The sequence below is a fragment of the Capra hircus genome, chromosome 8, assembly GCF_001704415.2.
Source record: "Capra hircus breed San Clemente chromosome 8, ASM170441v1, whole genome shotgun sequence".
NCBI classification, from domain to species: domain Eukaryota; kingdom Metazoa; phylum Chordata; class Mammalia; order Artiodactyla; family Bovidae; genus Capra; species Capra hircus.
This window is the reverse complement of record NC_030815.1, coordinates 110257277-110277429: the sequence shown is the minus strand read 5'-3', so window position 1 is coordinate 110277429 and position 20153 is coordinate 110257277. Positions and strand designations below refer to the sequence as shown.

Here is a 20153-nt window from a genome sequence, read left to right as displayed (position 1 = left end):
AACTGTATCTTGTCAACAAAGAGAAAGGCTTTGCAAAATTAAAAATAGTAATTTGAGCGTGGTGAGATGGTAGATGATTTTCTATTTAAAAATAGTCTGTACTATTATTTTTTTCATGTAAAAGTTATCTAAACCAAAACAGCCACCCCCCCCCAAAAAAAATTTAAAAAGAGAAGAAAAAAGTGAATAAATAGCTACCCAATTAAGTGGCAAAGACGTTATTTTACCAAAATTCCCTCCATAGAGATTTTTCTGTTAATAAGATTATTGATTTATCTCCGGCTGAGCTGGTCCTCACTGCTGCGTGTGAGCTTTCCCCAGTCACGGTGAGTGGGGGCTGCTCTCCAGGCGCAGCTGCAGGCTCCTCATTGCAGGGGCTTCTCTTGTTGCGGAGCACAGGCGCCAGAGCTCGGGCTCAGCAGTGGCGGCGCATGGGCGAGTCGCTTTGCGGCACCTGGAATCCTCCCAGGCCAGGGGCTGCTCCTGCGTCTCACACACTGGCAGGCAGACGCTCAGCCACTGGACCACCGCGGGAGTTCCTAGAGCCTCCGCCTTTACTCTCGATATTATCTTCAGTAAAATCCCATTACTCTAAGGATAGTTTAATTATGACTGGGAATCAAATATTTAATACTTCAAAACCTTCCTATACAAGATTTGGCAAAAATAGCATTATCTTCCCTATCAGCTTGGTTTCTTTTTCTGTCTAAAATAAGAGGCTTAAAAACAATGTCATGAGAGATCCAAAAACAGAGTATCGTTAGAACGTGGCTGAGCAGTGACTCACTGTTCAGCGAGACACTTTGCACTGCAGTTGCACGCAAGTCAGAGATGTCTGTATGTGAAGCTCATCTGGTAAACACTCTGTGGACGCAAGAGGGTCTGGCTGGCTCCCGAAGTGCTAAATATTTCACCACACTGCTTTCCACTTTGGATGGCCAGTTTCGACCAGATTCATCAGCAAGCCACTGGACAAAACTCATTACCCACCGTGGAAAGCCAGCATGTCTCCAAGCAGTTTTTTATCTCCGTGTATGTCAGGTTTTAACAAGTCTGGCACATTCCTTACAAAATGCAGCACCTTCTCCTTCCTCTTCCTCCTGAGCGAGCTGTCTCCCTGAGTCATTTTGGGAGGTGAAGGAGGAGAAGCTTACTAGCCTGAACCTAGGTTCACTTCCTCTCTCTGCCAACTACCGGTCTCAGTAATCTTTTACACACCACCAACAGGTTTTTCTCTGGTCCTGCTCACACACCTATTTGCTCTCGCAGCGATCTACCATATGACAGAAGAGGCAACTGATCATCTGAAAAGAAGATGGGGACATTTTGCCATTCTTAAAAAGCCACCACTCAGAATTACTTTCATAAACCCTTCATTTCAGCTCCTGGGTAATAGATTTCTATTCATTCAAATTGGTCCATGTTGAAACAACAGTGTAAAAATAGTAGTTCCTGAGGTGCCCCATGTGGATAAGGGACTTTTTTTTTAACCCTGGAATTCCCATCTAGCTAAAAAGCTCTTTTGGTGAGGCAGGACTTCAGCCACGTGACCACAGGCTAGACCAGGCTCTCTGAGTTACATCTGGGAACTGGGCTAACGACCATCTAACAGGGTTGCCAGGAAAATTAAACGAAGAGGTATTTATAAAACAGCCAACGTGTGGCCCAACAGGGGCTCAGTAAGAGGCAGTTCCTTTCTCTCCCCAAATTACTCTGTGTTTAAGTCTCAAGAATATTACCTCAGGGCAAAAAATACTTGATTTTATATCAACTGTCAACCTGGAGAATAACTAAGAGTCTGACTATGAGGTCCACTGTTATAAGAATATAAGATTAACCCATCGAATAAACATTAGAGCCCAAGTAATTTTTAACACACACAGGATAAGGAGGTGGGGTGTGTTAGGAACTAAACGACTTTCAGGAGCTTTAAATACACGACTTCATTTCATTCATCCGGAGCAGCCTAGGCGGTCTGTTTCTTGCTGTGCTGGGTCTTCCCTGAAGTTCAGCAGGTGCAGCGTGTGGGCTTAGCTGCCACGCAGCATGTTGGATCTTAGCTCCCTGATCAGGAATTGAACCTGTGTCCCTTGCCCTGGAAGGCAGATTCTTAACCAATGGCCCACCAGGGAAGTTCCCCAGCTTAGGTTTTCTTAGCCTGAATTTACAGTTGAGGAAAGCAAAGCTCGGAGACTTAAGCGACTTGCCCAAATCCTTGCAGCTCCTTAGCCAGCAGAGTGCAGCCTGACTCTGACGACTGCGCCCCTACACGTTCTCCTTCTAACCCATCCTGCGGGGGACAGCGAGCCCCCTCCATCCAAGCACAGCAGCACATACTTTCTCTGTTGTGCATGAAAGTTCGCTCTCGGCTTCCGCCAGCAGTCGGTCAGCCTCCCTGAGCTCCGCTCGACGTTTCAGGAGGGTCTTCTCGATGCACTCAATTTCATCTGCAATATCCTCATGGTGCTTGAGTGATTTTTCTACTTCTAGCTCATTCATAAGACTCTCAACATTTCCATCAATGAAGTCTCTAAAAAAAATTCACATACACACACACAGAGAGGTTTTAAATGTGACCATATCAATACCTATAGCCTAGTGATAAAAAGATGCACGTTGACCTTCTAATACGAGAAGGGATAGGACAGACAGCTACATCTGATTAAGCTCAAGGCCTATGTTTACCTTGGTTCAAGGTCTAAGTATACCTAAGTTCAAGGTTATGTTACCATATTTTTACTCAACGTGGCATATTGCTGACAATAAGTGAATAGTATGTATAATGTATGATGCTCCTGTTTTGCCCTTTTAAATATAAAGATTTTTTTTTAATCAACACTTAGTCAAGACAATGCTGATACTTCAGTTCTTCTGTGGTATAAAAATAAAGCAAGCCACTCCCAAGACAACCATCCGTTTCCCTCAAAATTATTCTACATTTCTGCTAGAGTAAAATTGTGGTGATGATATCTGACAAGTCAAGAAGCATAACACAGGACTTAGTAACGCAAGGCTAGAGGCAAACCTGCTTGAAAATGGGACTATCTGTACAGAAAAACGTGAAAGTAAACGACATATTAACAGTTTGTCTTTAAATGAATACAGACAATTCTTACTTTCTTCTTTGACCGTTTTTGTGTTATCCAAATTCCCCCAAATGATAATTTATTTTTACAACTAGGAAAAGAAGTGGCTGTCCCACTGGCCTACATCCCCCTCAAAAACTTTACCCCCTCATATACACCTACGCAAATGAAATAACCCTCCTGTAAGCCTTCAAGCATCGGGTCCAGCCTTCTCTCGGTGGCCCTTGCTTTTTCCTGCCAGGTCTGTTAGTCACTCCTGCATTTGCTCCTACCTCAAGGTCTTCCACAGGTCTTCCTCCAACCCTGGCACATGGGCCAGTCTGGCTAAATGGACAAAAACTGAGGAACTGTCATAATTCATGGCCTAGTGCAGAGGATGCGCTTCTGTGTGACTGACCCATGCAGCAGATACTACGTTAGCTGACGAACGCTCTGCCAGACACTGGGGCACAGAGAGGGAGGCCCTGCGCCTACCCGCCTGCCCTCCTGGGTATCACACAACCCAGTATGAATAGCACTATGCCCAACGTTGCCAACTCTTAACTGTGGGAGCCTGAGGTGAGAAACCTCTTATATCAGAGGGGGTCCCTGACCTTCACCTGGAGAGACACACTGGAGCTGCGCGGGGCAGGCAGAGGACAGCACACGCAAAGGTGGGGCGGCAGGAGGAAAGGCGGTGTTCAGGGAAACCACGGCAAAGCGCGCAGGGCCAGAATAAGCACTGCGTGGGAAGAGAAAGACGAGCAGAGAGGCAGGGTGCAGGGCCGGGAGAGCTGAATGTCCGCTGGTGCGAATAAGCGCTGCATGAGGGCACGCACGGCCAGGGCTGCAGCCACATCGAGGGTGGGACGGAGCGACAGAGACCAGGCCTGGAGAACCGGACCTAGGGTGAGAGTGCCTGAAGGCCAGGGCAGCGACAATGAAAGAAGGGGGCCAGCGCGAGAGCCCTTTGTGCATAGCATCAGCGGGGCTGAGAGCAGCTGGACGCCTAGGGGAGTGGACGGAATGGGCAGTGCTGAGGACAGCTGGCAAGCCTGCAGCCAGGACGACGGGGAGGGATACCATTCTCCAAGAGCAACCATGAGAGACGCTGGCTCGGACTATTGGCCACGAGAACTTAGAAATCACCACGTGGCTATTCAACTCAACTCAGTTCTGTTCCCCAGTTTCATTAGCCACATTTCAAGTGCTCAACAACCACACATGGCTAAGGCTACTGTTCTGGACGGGACAGATCTAGAACATTCCCAAGATCACAGAAAGTGCTACAGGACCACACTGACTTGGTTACCTTAGTAACTAATTCATCTGAATCATAAAACTAAAGCGGCTGATAGTTACTTTCGCTGCTGCTGTTTCCGGATGGTTCTATGCAGCCCTTCTACTGCGCGCTCTAAGCCTTTCTTCTCTTGCAGAAGCTCATCAACATCACAGCACAGTTCCTCTATTTCTTTCTCAGGCTGCCGCCGGGACACGCTCGTCCTCTGTTCCCGCTTCTTTGATTTTAGATGCTGTATTATGTCTTCCAATCTAGAAACCTCATTCTCCTGAATAAAGAAAAAAATGCAATACTGAAGTATCACATGAGGTCATTTCCCCTTTTTCCTGCCCCAAACTGAAATGAACTGTGGTTAAAGTGGTATCTATGCCCTGAAAATAGTGGTAGCTTGCTAAGACTTCAGTTTGAAAAGAAACATTAAGCCAAGCCAATGTCTTCACAGGTCATAGATGCAATGGACGGACCGACAGACCCTACGACTCTTCCCCCAGTCCAGCTATGCTTGCCTGATAAGCAGTCAGCAGGCACCTCCTGCGGGTGCTGTCTGGTCCCAGAGTTCAGCATCTGACAGAGACACAGACGTACACGTCTCCCCCTCCTCTGGACACATGGGAGGGGAGTGGGCTGAGAAGGCTACTTAGAGAAACGGGTGCTCTGCCTGGTTTTGAAGAACAAATGAAATAGGAAATATCTAAGCCGAAGAAGTGATGTACAAATATAGGAGCTATAAAGGCATACCTGGGGAACCATACAGACAGCTGGGTGCTAGCTGAGGGTGAAAGAGCCAGCTTAAGAGATTAACAAATGAGCCAACAGAGCGGCTCCAAGAACAGTGTGCACCAGAGCACGGCAGGCGAACAAGAGTAACGGCCATTTAACCATGCAAATAGCCACAGCTCTGGAACTAGGCTGACTGATTAAAACCGGGCTGGTGGCTTCATACCCAGGTACTCGAATCCTTTATCTTCCTCTCAGTTTGCTGAGAGGAAAAGGGAAAAATCAAGAGCTCAGGAAAACATCAGGATCCAGGTGTCCTGAGTTTGAAGGTACTTGCAATGCATTTTATTTCTTTAGTGCCAAAAGCTTGAAAAGTAAGCTAGGGACTAGGAAGGAATAATTTCTTGAATTTAGCCTAGAGGAGAAATATGAAATACAGTAAAATATATACAAAGTTAACTGAACTACACTGCCTACAAATAAAGAAGTGTTATACAGTCATTAAAATACTGCTTGAAAATGTCTATGAAAACCATGGGAAAAATGCCTGTAACATTAAGTAGGAAAAACAGAACACAAAATCATGGGCACAAGAAGAAGAGAGCTACGGAAAGAAAGAGAGAATAATCATTAATCTCACCAGCGAGGGATGATCCCCAGCAAAGCATTACTTTGTGCTGCTGTTACACGTGTTTACACGTAAACACACGTCTACACGTGTGTGCACAACTACAGGCAGGCACGCGCACGTGCCGGGTCACAGAGTCGGACACAACCGCAGCGACTGAGCAAGCAAATGCCTGTACATACACACTCATACAGTGCTTATCAACGAAAACATACACAATAAGCCTTCTTTAAAAACGGCTAATTTCTGGGCTGAAAGCACTTTTGTTATAAAATGGTTAAACTAGGACCACAACTTCTGACTGGCACCCTAACTTTTGACCAGAACAGTATTTTAATAACAGAAAGTTTGCTGGGTTCTACACATCAGCCTTAAAAGCACACTTCTGGGACACAGGCTCTGAGGCGGCCCCCAGGGAAGCAGTGTGGACCGGGCTCGCGCGTCTCCCCACTTACTAAGGCGTGGTGCTCCGGGACGTTGCAGTGCAGCACACCCACTGGGATGAGGGGGACGGAGAAGCTGGGGGGTGGGGGCCCATATACTATGGGGGCACCGGCAGGGGGCGGGCCATACACAACAGTGCCAGGGGTGAGAGGTTGGCTACTGTTGGGCAAGGGAGGCGGCGGTGCGTAGAGGGCCATGCCCTGCGGTACAGGAGAGCCGTCAGGGAACACGGTGTACATCAAGTATCCAGAAGGAGGGACGAACGGGCGGTCGTCGTGGTCATCCAGCTCACTCTCCTCCCGGCTCTCTCCTCCACTGTCTGCATCTTCAAACAGAAACACAGGAGTGTGTCTTATTCCCGTGGCTTACTAGGTAAACACACTTGGCAGAGAACAGCAGCATTCAGGCCAAGACATGAGAGATGCAAAAATAAAATTTTGTAAAAAAGGTCAAAAGCAGTTTTGAAAAGTGGATCGAAACAGGGATTCCAATCCTTTCCGCCAGGTGAACCTGAGTTTCTCCGACACCTATCCATTGGTTTGCTTTTTTCCCGTCTTCATTCATCCATCGTTCAGCAACATTTGGGTGCCTGCTTCATGTTACATGAGGCCAGCAGAGAAGTGCTATGAGACCCACAGCGCCAAGCTCCACCACTGTCAGGGCGCACAGCCTCTCTCCGTGGGGGTTTGCTCACTTATCTCTCCAGGAAGCAAGAATTAGCTGTGTTTATCACTGATGACAGAGAACCAAGCACACAGCAGGCACTCCATTTCCTGAATGAACAAATTCTCAGAATGTAATATTCCCATTTTACAGACTAACACTCTGAGAGCAGCTAAATAATTTGCCTAGCATGACACAGCTACTTAGTGAAAGAGCTGGGATTTACCCCAGGTCCGACTCCTTCCTCTGGGGCTCTGGAAGACAGACCTGCAATACTTCATTTCAGTTGCAGTAACTACCTAGTTTGCTAACCCTGAAACAAGGATGTGAACTGCCACGTTCTAGCGGCACAGGTGAGCTGCTCAGCGTGCCTGGGTAAGGCAGTGAGGAGGAAGGGTCCAGAAGAAAAGCGCTTTTTGAGGACCTGGGTCTTCCTGAAGTCATGATGAGCAGGAATAGTTTGGGAGAGAAAAGAAGAGTAGAACATTCTGAACAGAGGGGTTCAAACATGGAGGTGTGAGAAACACAGCATGCAGCTGGGCATGGCTGACAGGTGGGAGAGAGACGGGAAGGGAGGCAAGGGGGCCACTGGCCAAGACAAGGTCACAGAGGGCCTCCCGAGCAAGCGAAGAGACTGGGCTGTACTTTATGGATTTCAGGGGACCAAAAGTCATTAACCAGGCAAGAGAAATGCAACTTCCCGGATGTGATCTGACTTACCTTTATTTGGAAACGATTTATGTAACCCGCTCCTGATAGGAGAATAAACCCAGTATCCTGAGGCAGCTGGAGGGGCACCGTCTTCCTTCCCGTCCTGCTGTGGTTTTCTAATAGGAGTTGAGGCTGTATACTTCAGCCCGACACCAGAGTCCTTAGTGGCCTGAGAACTATGGCTGGAAACCTACACAAATGACAGAAGCGCACAGCATCTCTTAAAGATAAAAAGCCTGATGTGGAGAAAGATCAACGTCTACAGCAACGCTGACACAGAACCGGTTTCTCTTCCTACATCATAATTCTCGTTCTCACGTGAGAGTGAGACGTGGGCACATGGTCATACAGCCTGTGTGGGTGTCAGCCTCCTGGCTCCCGTACTCATCCTCCCTAGTGGCCTCTCTTCTCTCGGTAAGACCGTGGAAAGCAGGTGCTCGCCAGGCTGCCTGGGGTCTCCGTCTCCTGCGGCGCTGGGGGCCGGGCCTGGCCTTAGAGCGCTACTGTCACGCTCCTTCTCCTTCCCAGTTGCAGGCTGGCCCTCCAAACCCTCAGCCAACTCGGGCTCTGCCTAACTTAACGCTGCTTCCACCTGTGGCCCTGGTTGTGCCAAGATGTCTGGCTTCCTTAGGGATCTGGGAGGAGGATCTTAGATTCTGCTCTTGGGGTTCTGAGGAAGTCCACACGTCCCTGGGATCCCAGCGGGTTAGGGCTGCTTCTCCCGACTATGGCTGTCAGTGGATTCCAGCAGGATGGAATCCATCCTTCCTTCCTTCCCAGATTCAGGCCACAAACCTTCACTCTGTGCCCACTGAACACCCCTCAACCCTCCTCTCCTTCAGCTCCTCTGCTCTAGCCTCTCCCATCCTTCACCCAAGTGAGTTCAAACAGCCCCACGCAGAGCAGCTCACGCACTGCAGGTCTAGCCTTCACACTCTGCCAGACTATTCCTCCGAAGCTCGAGCTCTGATCATGGCACACACAACCGCGGTTTCCCAAGGCCTATAATTAAGGGTAAGGGATTCTGAAGTCCCTTTAAAAAAAAATTCATGGCCCCAATCTACTTTGCCTTTCACTGTTCCCATCCCACCCTCAAGCCCCGCAAGGCTACCTGCCGTGGCTAACCCAACGCTCCTCGTCCTTGCGGGCTGTCCCCTCGCTCCTGAGAGCACATCCTGTGAGGGTTGCTTAGTGCTCACTTCACGCCCCTGCTTGTGAAGGCTTCTTTCCTAAACATTCCCATGAGATAAATTTGTAATTCTCTGCAACGGGGGCAGAGACCTCTGGTCTATTGTCACGTGTATGCCAGTGTTTTGTAATTACACTGGTGTAACTGTGTTCCTCCCCAGCTCATGAACTCTTGGAGGGCAGGGGCTGTATCATTCATCATGGCTTCCCACCAACGTCTTGCACTTGACCTAGACCTCAGTAAGCACTGAATGAATGACTGTTAAAAGGAAATGAAATCCAGGTGCCTAGCTTTCTGTCTCAGCCTCTGTATAATTCCACTGCCATTTTCAACAGTTTCAACAGGCTCTCTGGGCTCAAGTCACTTTATCTCCCTTACAGGATCCTTATTCTAGGAGCCCACCACATACACCTGAGCATGAGTGGGCAACTGCCACATTCCTTGGGAACGCCCTACTTCGATCTCAGTGTAAACACTTAAGAACCTCAACGCATGGCTTAGCCTAGATATGTTGTTCTTGACACCTGATCACAGATTTACAGAAGGCAACTTTGTTACATTTTCTTAAAGAAAACTTAGTATATATCCCCAACAACACAGACTTCCTACCTTTGATGATGATGGTGGTGGCATAAAGTACCAATAGCCTCGTCTTTTGAAAGGATCTGCCATGCTGCTGATGTAATCATTCTGGTAAGAAACTTCACGTCGGAGTTCAGCAATTTCATCCAAAATATTTTCAATGCTTCCTCTGTTATCTGTAAAGGAAAGTTATTCCATGAGTTGGGCATGAAATCATCTACTTCCTTTCTCTCTCAAAATACAAAAGTTGTTCCACGAGAGCCGATGACTCTAATAGTTCCTCACAGCTGTCCTTTGGTAGCAAGTGTTTGCTGACACTTAAAGAGGACAGATACCCCACTGCTATTCACTTAGAAAGCGAACCAGAGAAAGAAACAGATTTGTAAACATTCCTTTTTTTGAAAATACAAAAATGAATCTCTTCTCTCTTTGTAATCAAGTCCCTTGATACTGTACTTATATACACTGGGAAAAGTTCTTTACTTATTAAGCTAACTATCACAGCTCTATAAATCAAGCATGGGCTTGGCTGGTAACAAATCAATCTGCTAAAGGGAAAAAAACCAACAGAATGATCTGATTTTAAAACCGAAGCCCAGTACCGTACCAGCCCCGGTGAGGTCTAGCAGGTTCCGCAGCCTCGCGATCTCTCTCCTCTGTTTCTCCATGGTCTCATTCAATTTCTCGATTTCCAGCACCTGTGAGCTTGCTCCTCGGGTGCCTACCTCTACTTTCTCCATCTCAATTTGAAGCTATTAAAAAAATCACATGTAAGAAGTTGCCAGTGAATATTCTTTTCCAGATGCATTTCTCCTTGCAGTGTGACTTATAATCTTCTGATTTTTTACTTCTACTATACTAATGAGGAACCCCATTCCTCTGGACATTTAAACCGTGCAATGCCTGGCACACAGCAGAGAATCGAGTACTGACTGACTGCTGACGGGACCTCAGAATCCTTTGAGAGGGTACCTACCACAATTCAATCGCTTAGGAACTGAGAAGGACCCAAGAAGGAGGTGGTCTCATAGGGTTCCGGCACTGACCTGCTCCTCCCTCTCCCTGAGGAGGTTCTGCAGGAGTTCGATCTCCGCTTCCGCTCGGGTCAGATCCCTCGCAGCCTGTGCTGCCTTTCTGCTGAACCGCTCTGCTTCCTGCAGGTCCTGCTGGGACGGAGGCGCGGGGAAGGCGGCACGGCACTGAGGGCTGTGCTCTCCTCTCTCTCCCTCCCAGACTCAGCCTCTGCTCTCATCAGCTCGCACGCCCAGCTACCCCCTGCACAGGAGGCGCCCGGCCCCACCTCGCCTACGCATCACTTGGCAGCCCCTCAAAGCCCTCTGTGGGGTCCAAGTGAGCAGGGTGCTACATCAAAAAGCACAGACCAGCTTTTCCTCCCCCGTCCCACAGTCTCCCATGACTGGGGGGACTCTGGGCTCCCGTGGTTAGGCTTCTCCCTCCTACGACCCACGGTCTTAATCGCATCAGCATTTGCGTCCTATACAGGCTGTGACAGACTCATCTCGGGCAGGACTCATAATAACCCTGTGAAGAGACCCACGAGCCTCTATACGTGATGGAAGGGCTGAGGCTCAGGAGGATGACCCCGCAGGGCTGCAGACTCCTGCTTAGCTGTGCACTGACAGCTGCCTCCCTCAGCAGACCCCTACCCTCTGAGGGGAGGATGGTACGCTTCATCTGATGGTTCTTTGGGGACTCTCTAGAGCACCACACCCATGGCAGGGCTGTGATGGTGGAAGTGCACCCATCAGGTCTGAAGAGAAACAGACAACTTTACGCAAGAGCCAGAGTCTCTAATGAGAGCTCAAAAACGCAAGGGGCTGGTGCCTCGGCAGCGGCAGCCTTGGTGGGCACTTGCTGTGTGTGGGACTCACCTCTGCACGCTCCTGGTTAATTTTCATAACGGTGCCATGAAGGGACTTGAGCTGGTCTTTGGCAATGGTGAGCTCGGCCGTGGCTATCTTATCAGAGGCGGCCACAGCCTTCTTTAGTTTCTTCAATTCTTTATCTAAACCCAGAACCTGCGCCTGAGATTTGGCATCTTCAAGTCTCTTCTGAGATAAAACAAAACAAAAAAAAACCAGAGAGATGACTCATTTGGTAGCAATGAACTAAGATGCAAGCCCCATGCGAGCAGGGACTCTGTTCACATACCCCATGCCTAGAACAATACCTGGTACACAGCAGGTGCTCGGAGTTAAAAAATAGAAACGCCTCCAAACTGTACAGTAACTTAGAATGAAATCAGTACACTTAGTCTGGAAGCTTTGTGCTCGTAAATCCATTCATCTGTTGGAAAAACATTTCTTGGCACCACTGGCAAGCAATGGACCAGCCCCTTGTGATCACTGGGGCATATGGTGGTAAACCAAACAGACCTGCCTGCTGCCCTCGAGAGGCTTATGAGACACACATGTTAAACAAACACCGAGGCAAATGTGTAACTGAAACTGTGAGTGGTGCTCTCAAGGGAGAGAACAAGGGACCCACATCTGTGAGAGGCTGGCAGGAGAGACCTAGACTGGTGGGAGAGGGAGTCAGGGAGAAGAGAGGGGGAGAGGCGTGGTGCAGGGGGAGCCAGAACTTGGGGGTCTCGGGGACTGCAAGCAGCAGCACGGTGAGAAAAGGGGGCACCAACGGAGGCCAAGCCCGCAGCGTTTCAGAGGCGAAAGCGTTTCAGTTCTTATCCTAGGAACAACAGAGGCTGCTGGAGGGAGAGGAAGATGGCAGGGACTGACAAGAGTCTGTTTCTGTTTTGTGCTGGCTGCTCCACGGAGCTGGCAGTAAGTGGAAACGGCGGCTGTGCCGTGGCCGCAGCCGTTGTCCAGAAGAGATGATGCATCACGGTGGGTGAGGCTGGTGGCCCTGGAGAAGGACAAAGTGCAGACACTCCAGAGAGATTCTGGAGGCAGACTCGTAAGACTAGGGAACTGATGTGTTCTCACTAGAGCATGAAGGAGGCCACTCACGGGGGCTGGGAGAAAGTACAGAACAGTGCAGCCTGACAGCGAGGTTCCAGAGAGGAGTGAGGCGGCCGCCATCCGAGGCTGCAGACACTCCCAGTGCCACCACTATGCAATGAGGCGGCTGCCCATCCGTGCCTGGCAAACACTCCCAGTGCCACCACCTGGAAGTGAGGTGGCCGCCATCGAGGCTGGCAACCACTCCCAGTGCCACCACTATGCCTGGATGGGTGGGTTTTAACTCAGGAACACTCAGCCACAAGTGCAGGGCTAAAGAACGCAGACAGCTGCTGTTCTGTCACAGAAGACAGGGCAAAGGAGCAAGGAAGCTGAGGATATCTGCAAACGATGACGACAGTGGGAGACCGTGGGATTTAAGTTGGACAAGGAAGAAAGCAAGGACAGGAGAGCCACATGCAAGGAAAGCCGGGGCTCAGGTGCTGGGATCATGCGGCGCGAGGGCGCTGACGGCAAAGGAATCTGTGGTCAGTCGGGGTGCTCCACTCGTGACCTCGGAGACGCTGGGGGCAGCTTCTGAATCGCACAAGGTGTGTCAAGGGGAGTAGTGGCTGAGGTAGCTTTGGAGAAGCTTAAAGAGAGGCCAGGGAATCAGAAAGAAAAGTGAGGAGCTGAAAAGTAATGTTCCACAGATGTGTCCAGTTTGGAAAGGGGTGTGGAAGGAGGCAAATCATCCCAACAGCATTTAAGTACCACCCAGCCGACTCTTCGCTCGCTCCTTACATCCCAATTCCCTTGTTTCCGTCTACCACGCTCCCTCGTCTCAGGCTCCAGATCCAGTGACGTGCACCCAGGCCTCTCTAGGGCAGGCCCCTGAGCCAGCCGTGCAGCTAGAGGTGATCGTGGACCACAGCCCTCTGAGCTGCCCCCTCGCTGAGAGCAGGACCCCGGCAGCAGGGACTCGTGTGTCTCTTTCCTGGTCTTGCCCACCTTCTTCTCTAACTCCTGGAGCTGGGCTAGAATTCGCTCCTTTTCTTCATCAGCTTCCTGCAGCTGCAGATCCGTAAGGCCTTGGATTTCTTCCATACTTTTTAGGTTTTCTTGTAAATAGTGAATCTCATTCTCTAACTGCTGAATTCTTGCTTCGTGTTGCCTCTTGTCAAAATTAATCTGTGAGGAAATCAAGTTTCAAAACTGATTTTTAAGCAAAATATTTTTTGATCAAAATAAACACCTTCTGGAGAACTGTATTTCATTTTACTAAAGAGTATTAATGGCTTACTGGGGATGGGTTAATCACAACTGTTCTCTAGGATCCATTTTAACATTTGCCTCATTAAAATAGCTACATCAAAAACTCAGATTCTGGCACCATACTATGCTCTAGCAACGCGGTGTTACTGACCTGTACGTTAAGAAACAGCTCACTTGCTTCCAAAAGCAAGGAAAACAGCGTCCTGCAGGAGCCCGACTTTGCCATCGGGCACCACACTCAGGGCTACATTTCAGTCACACACAGCCTGACTTACTAGGAGTGAAACTTAACAGCAATTACTGTATTTTTTAAAAATTATAGCTTTATTAATTAGACCTTAAAGGTATAATTACCTTTATTAAGGTATAATTAATATAACAAACACTTTTTTTTTTGTGGCCATGCCATGCTGCTTGTGGAATCTCAGTTTCCCGCCCAGTGATCGAACCCCAGCTCCTGGCCATGAAAGTGAGCAGTCTTAACCACTGGACCACCAGGGAATGCCCTACACTGTGTCTGCACAAAAAAGGCAGCAAGGCGCCTTGCGGAGAAGCGTGCATGTGCTCCAGAGGCTCCCCTCCGCTGCCTCCGGCCCACGCCTCACCCTTGCTGCTAGTGCGCTCTCACAGGCCTTCCTGAGCGCCTCCTGTCCATCCGCCAGCTTCTCCCGATGCAGAGCCATTTCTTCTTGGAGTTTCCTTTCCCTCCCTTGGGCTTCCTCTTTCTCCCACTGAGAACGTGTCAGCATTTCACTGAATTGTATCTGCAAGTCAGCAAGACTTTTCCCTAAGACATCTGAAGGACTGTGGATTCTGGTAAGGGGGGAGAGGAAAGATGTTATAAACGTGACGTTTTATTTTTGACGCTGGACGCAAGCACGCCAGTAACATTAGTACACAAGAAGAGCTGTGTGGGATGGCACCTGTTGTCAATCCACGGCAAATCACTGTGCATCTCTGGAGCACAAAGCATTGTTTTATCAACTGATGCTGCCGCTCTGAGAGCACAGGCTACCTTCAGGCTAACGTGAGTTCAAAGAATAAACGTCCATTTCACATTTTCAAATTAGCCTGTTTTTCTTTAGCTATTTGTTTTCTACTTAAAGTGTATAATGTGACTCTACTTCCTGACCATCTGCAGTAAGCTTTCAAGAATGAGTTACTCATAAAACCTTTATGTTTTTTAAATTAAATAATAACAAAACATATAAAAGATTAAAAATATCAGTGATGGACAACTTGAATTAAGTAATCTGTGTCTCAATCATGGTCATATGATAAGGAGAAAACCTTACAAAAGAAATCAGCCATGCACGGTTGTGGAAAGGGGATTTCATCACTGAAGCCCACATTCGCAACTCGGCCCACTCTATACCAGGCGGTCCTGACCTTCTATTACCTCATCTCTCCAGCTCCTGATTTCAATTTTCTCCTTACTTCATCTACACGAGCTGCCACTTCTTCTGGATGAATCAGACCATCAGCTACATGATTAAGGTGACTCTGGAAATCTTTAAGCTGCTGTTTTAACAGGTTATTGTCATCCTATGGAGGGAGGCAAAACGAAGAGGGGTAAAAGTTACCAAAACAAAATTTAAAAATACACTCACACATACACACACAGCCTCTATTATTTACCATATAATAGTTCTAGCCAACTTCTTTTACCAATTTTTAAAAAATCCTTTCCACTTCGGCTGACAATATCTGAATCTACTGATTAATCCGAAGTCACAAAAGACACGAACAGGCGTTATGATCTGTGTCGTGGTGATGCCACAGGAAGTACCTGTGGACACTACCTTCCTCTTGCCAAAAACTAAATAACGTGAATCTAAATAAACCTCTACATAAGAACACGTTAATCAACGCCATGGGGATGTGGCCAGAAAAATCTAGACTACGGGAGTCTACAAGGCAAAGACCTGATTTTCTTCAGTGTGGAACAAAGGTCAGAAAAGAGCAAACCTGTAGATTACAGGAGACTTAAGAATCAAGTCAACTAAGTGCACTGTGAACACATCGTCTGGATTCCAAAAAACACTTCTAAAAATGAGACAGTTTCAATATTCTTAAGGTATCTGATGATATCGGGGGTGACTATAATTTTAAGGTATCACAACGGCATCCATGTTTATGTTTTTTTTTTTTTTCTGTCCATGCCATGCAGCTTGTGGGATCTCAGCTCCCCAACCAGGAACTAAACCCTGGCCACAGCACTGAAAGCCAAGAAGCCTAACCACAAGGCCTTCAGGGAATTCCTTTATGCTTCTTTCTAAAGCCCTTCTTTTCCAGAGACACATACAGTGGTATGTTATTTACAGATAAAATCAGATGTTTTGGATTTATTTCAAAATAATTCAGTGTGAACAGATGTGGGGGTGGGGTGTGGAGAATGTTCAGTTCAGTCGTTCAGTCGTGTCTGACTCTTTGCGACCCCATGAATCGCAGCACAATAGGCCTCCCTGTCCATCACCACCTCCCAGAGTTCACTCAGACTCAAGCCCATGGAGTCGGTGATGCCATCCAGCCATCTTGTCCTCTGTCGTCCCCTTCTCCTGCTGCCCCCAATCCCTCCCAGCATCAGGGTCCTTTCCAATGAGTCAACTCTTCATATGAGGTGGCCAAAGAACTGGAGTTTCAGCCTCAGCATCAGTCCTTCCAATGAACACCCAGGACTGATCTCCTTTAGGATGGACTGGTTGGATCTCCTTGAGATCCAACTCTCAAGAGTCTTCTCCAGCACCATAGTGCAAAAGCATCAATTCTTCAGTGCTTAGCCTTCATCACAGTCCAACTCTCACACCCATACATGAACACAGGAAAAACCATAGCCTTGACTAGACGGACCTTTGTTGGCAAAGTAATGTCTCTGCTTTTGAATATGCTATCTAGGTTGGTCATAACTTTCCTTCCAAGGAGTAAGTGTCTTTTAATTTCATGGCTGGAATCACCATCTGCAGTGATTTTGGAGCCCAGAAAAATAAAGTCAGCCACTGTTTCCACTGTTTCCCCATCTATTTCCCATGAAGTGATGGGACCAGATGCCATGATCTTTGTTTTCTGAATGTTGAGCTTTAGGCCAACTTTTTCACTCTCCTCTTTCACTTTCATCAAGAGGCTTCACTTTCTGTCATAAGGGTGGTGTCATCTGCATCTCTGAGGTGACTGACATTTCTCCCAGCAATCTTGATTCCAGCTTGTGTTGCTTCCAGCCCAGCGTTTCTCATGATGTACCCTGAATATAAGTTAAATAAGCAGGGTGACAATATACAGCCTTGACGTACTCCTTTTCCCTTTGGAACCAGTCTGTTGTTCCATGTCCAGTTCTAACTGTTACTTCCTGACCTGCATATAGGTTTCTCAAGAGGCAGGTCAGGTGGTCTGGTATGCCTATCTCTTTCAGAATTTTCCAGTTTATTGTGATCCACACAGTCAAAGGCTTTGGCAGAAATAGATGTTTTTCTGGAACTCTCTTGCTTTTTCCATGATCCAGAGGATGTTGGCAATTTGATATCTGTTTCCTCTGCCTTTTCTAAAACCAGCTTGAACATCAGGGAGTTCATGGTTCACGTATTGCTGAAGCCTGGCTTGGAGAATTTTGAGCATTATTTTACTAGCATGTGAGATGAGTGCAACTGTGCGGTAGTTTGAGCATTCTTTGGCATTGCCTTTCTTTGGAATTGAATGAAAACTGACCTTTTCCAGTCCTGTGGCCACTGCTGAGTTTTCCAAATTTGCTGGCATATTGAGTGTAGCACTTTCACAGCATCATTCTAGAACCTCCCAACAAGCTCTCAAGGTGGAGGATGTTATAGATTAAATAAGACTAGAGGTGTGTTACAGATGAAGTAAGATGGGCCATGTGTTGAAACTGCTAAAGATGAGTGATATATACATTCGGATTCACTTTAGTATTCTACTTTGGTATATGCTGGAGAATGGACACAATTCAAAGTTAGAAAAAACAGAAACAGAAGCACCTCCCCATGGCACTGAAGCTTCCCTGACAGCTCACAGTGCTCTGTGGGAGTATCTGTTATACGCGAGCATATCTTCACTAACAAACTAGTGAGCATATCTAGACCCCAGAATTAAATCCAGATAATGTCTCTTTCAAGTGAAAAAACAAACAAACAAAAAAAACTGATAGAATTTCCCTAAATTAGACAGAAAGATAGTTCTACATCCTAAGGTCCCCCAAATACCTATATGCTACTTCAATGATTAATTTTCTTCAAACCTGGTATAATACTGGGTTTTTTGTTTCAACACTGAACTTCCTGATGTTCAAGCTGGTTTTAGAAAAGGCAGAGGAAACAGAGATCAAATTGCCAACATCCACTGGATCATGGAAAAAGCAAGAGAGTTCCAGAAAAACATCTATTTCTGCTTTATTGACTATGCCAAAGCCTTTGACTGTGTGGATCACAATAAACTGTGGAAAATTATGAAAGAGATGGGAATACCAGACCACCTGACCTGCCTCTTGAGAAATCTGTATGCAGGTCAGGAAGTAACAGTTAGAACTGGACATGGAACAACAGACTGGTTCCAAATAGGAAAAGGAGGACGTCAAGGCTGCATATTGTCACCCTGCTTATTTAACTTATATGCAGGGTACATCATGAGAAACGCTGGGCTGGAAGCAACACAAGCTGGAATCAAGATTGCCAGGAGAAATGTCAATAACCTCAGATATGCAGATGACACCACCCTTATGGCAGAAAGTGAAGAGGAACTAAAAAGCCTCTTGATGAAAGTGAAAGAGGAGAGTGAAAAAGTTGGCCTAAAGCTCAACATTCAGAAAACAAAGATCATGGCATCTGGTCCCATCACTTCATGGGAAATAGATGGGGAAACAGTGGAAACAGTGTCAGACTTTATTTTGGGGGGCTCCAAAATCACTGCAGATGGTGACTGCAGCCATGAAATTAAAAGACGCTTACTCCTTGGATGAAAAGTTATGACCAACCTACATAGCATATTCAAAAGCAGAGACATTACTTTGCCGACTAAGGTCCGTCTAGTCAAGGCTATGGTTTTTCCTGTGGTCATGTATGGATGTGAGAGTTGGACTGTGAAGAAGGCTGAGCGCTGAAGAATTGATGCTTTTGAACTGTGGTGTTGGAGAAGACTCTTGAGAGTCCCTTGGACTGCAAGGAGATCCAGCCAGTCCATTCTGAAGGAGATCAGCCCTGGGATTTCTTTGGAGGGAATGATGCTAAAGCTGAAGCTCCAGTACTTTGGCCACCTCATGCGAAGAGTTGACTCATTGGAAAAGACTCTGATGCTGGGAGGGATTGGGGGCAGGAGGAGAAGGGGACGACAGAGGATGAGATGGCTGGATGGCATCACTGACTCTATTGACGTGAATCTGAGTGAACTCTGGGAGTTGGTGATGGACAGGGAGGCCTGGTATGTTGCAATTCATGGGCTCGCAAAGAGTGGGACACGACTGAGCGACTGAACTGAACTCATACGGTGAATTCAGCATTACTACGAACAGGTCTATCCACCTGGAGTCTCTTATCTGTAAACTGTCCCTGCCCTTTGCCCTGAGGCACTCATATTTGCACTACTATCTGATCCTGGTTACAGGTGATTTGACCCAGGACAGCCAACCCACTGATTAGACAGAGGAGAGTTCTCACTCCCTCCAGCATCAGAACCAAAATCCTGTCCAGCAAGTCTGCAGGAGAGCGAGTCCTGTAAAGTTACACTGGCACAGGCCTGGAGTCCATGCTGGGTCCAGGGAGACAGAGCAGGAGGAATGAGAGCCGCCTGGATGGGAGGCTGACAAAGGAGCTCTGGTCCCTAGCAAGCTGCCTGTCTCTTTCCTTGAGCTAGCATTAGTAGGTTTTGGCTCACGGCAACTAAACGATTTCTGACAAAGATAAATGCAGAGTGAGTTTAACTTGAGCTCCGTATCAGTTTAGAAGGCCAAGCAACCAAACGACCCAGTTCCTACTAAAAGAATCTCATAGCATGGACCAGCATTCTGGAAAGCTGATCTCAGTTTCTCCTTTGGAGAGAAGGCTCCTGAAATCCTTTTCTTTAAGAGATATATACTGAAGTACTTAGTGTTGAAATAAAGAGGTATGATATTTTCTTTAAAGTATCCCAGCCAAAAAAAAAAAAAAAGTGGACTCACTAAAACAAGAATAGCAGAATGTTGCAACCGGTTGAGCTGAGTGAGCAAAGGGCTAAGGGTATTTCCTCTTTGATTTTGTAATGATTTGCAAATTCCCATAGCAAAAATAAAAAATAACACAATGAATACCTAACAAACACAGAACTCACACAAGAATAGAAAGCATGTATATTTTTTATGATATTCACTTCAGAAGCTGAAATGATAGCAGTAAAAACAAGATTCCAGGTAACTAGATCTACTTAAACTTTGAGAAAAAAATATTCTATGCATTGGGAGAAAAGAGAGAGAATCCAGGTGAGCTTATATAGTCTTATTTGTCACAACCCCCCTACATGAATTACTGGAGCCCTCCTCACAGATAAGCACAACTCTGCCCCTTGGTCTCTGGTGAAGGGGAACAGCTGGCGCCTCAGCTGTGAGGCCCCCAACCCCACAGACCTGGAAGCCTGTGTGCTGGTCCAGGTACTCATTTTTTCAGGCACCTGTCCTCTTTGAGAACATTTA

The 20153-nt window shown here is 47.2% G+C and overlaps 1 protein-coding gene across 4 annotated transcripts in view; it reads right to left on the bottom strand.

The window, feature by feature from the left end:
* Window positions 1-20153, bottom strand: part of CNTRL (centriolin) — an 89622-nt gene that overhangs the window by 21896 nt on the left and 47573 nt on the right. For all 4 annotated transcript variants that reach the window (XM_018052712.1, XM_018052709.1, XM_018052708.1 and 1 more), the window contains 11 exons: window positions 14892-15037; window positions 14098-14305; window positions 13229-13408; window positions 11192-11371; window positions 10346-10462; window positions 9907-10051; window positions 9327-9475; window positions 7538-7718; window positions 6166-6479; window positions 4428-4633; window positions 2338-2530 (listed from right to left, as the gene is read on the bottom strand). In XM_018052712.1, the coding sequence (XP_017908201.1) occupies window positions 2338-2530; window positions 4428-4633; window positions 6166-6479; window positions 7538-7718; window positions 9327-9475; window positions 9907-10051; window positions 10346-10462; window positions 11192-11371; window positions 13229-13408; window positions 14098-14305; window positions 14892-15037 (2019 nt within the window). The remainder of the gene's footprint in view (window positions 1-2337; window positions 2531-4427; window positions 4634-6165; window positions 6480-7537; window positions 7719-9326; window positions 9476-9906; window positions 10052-10345; window positions 10463-11191; window positions 11372-13228; window positions 13409-14097; window positions 14306-14891; window positions 15038-20153) is intronic.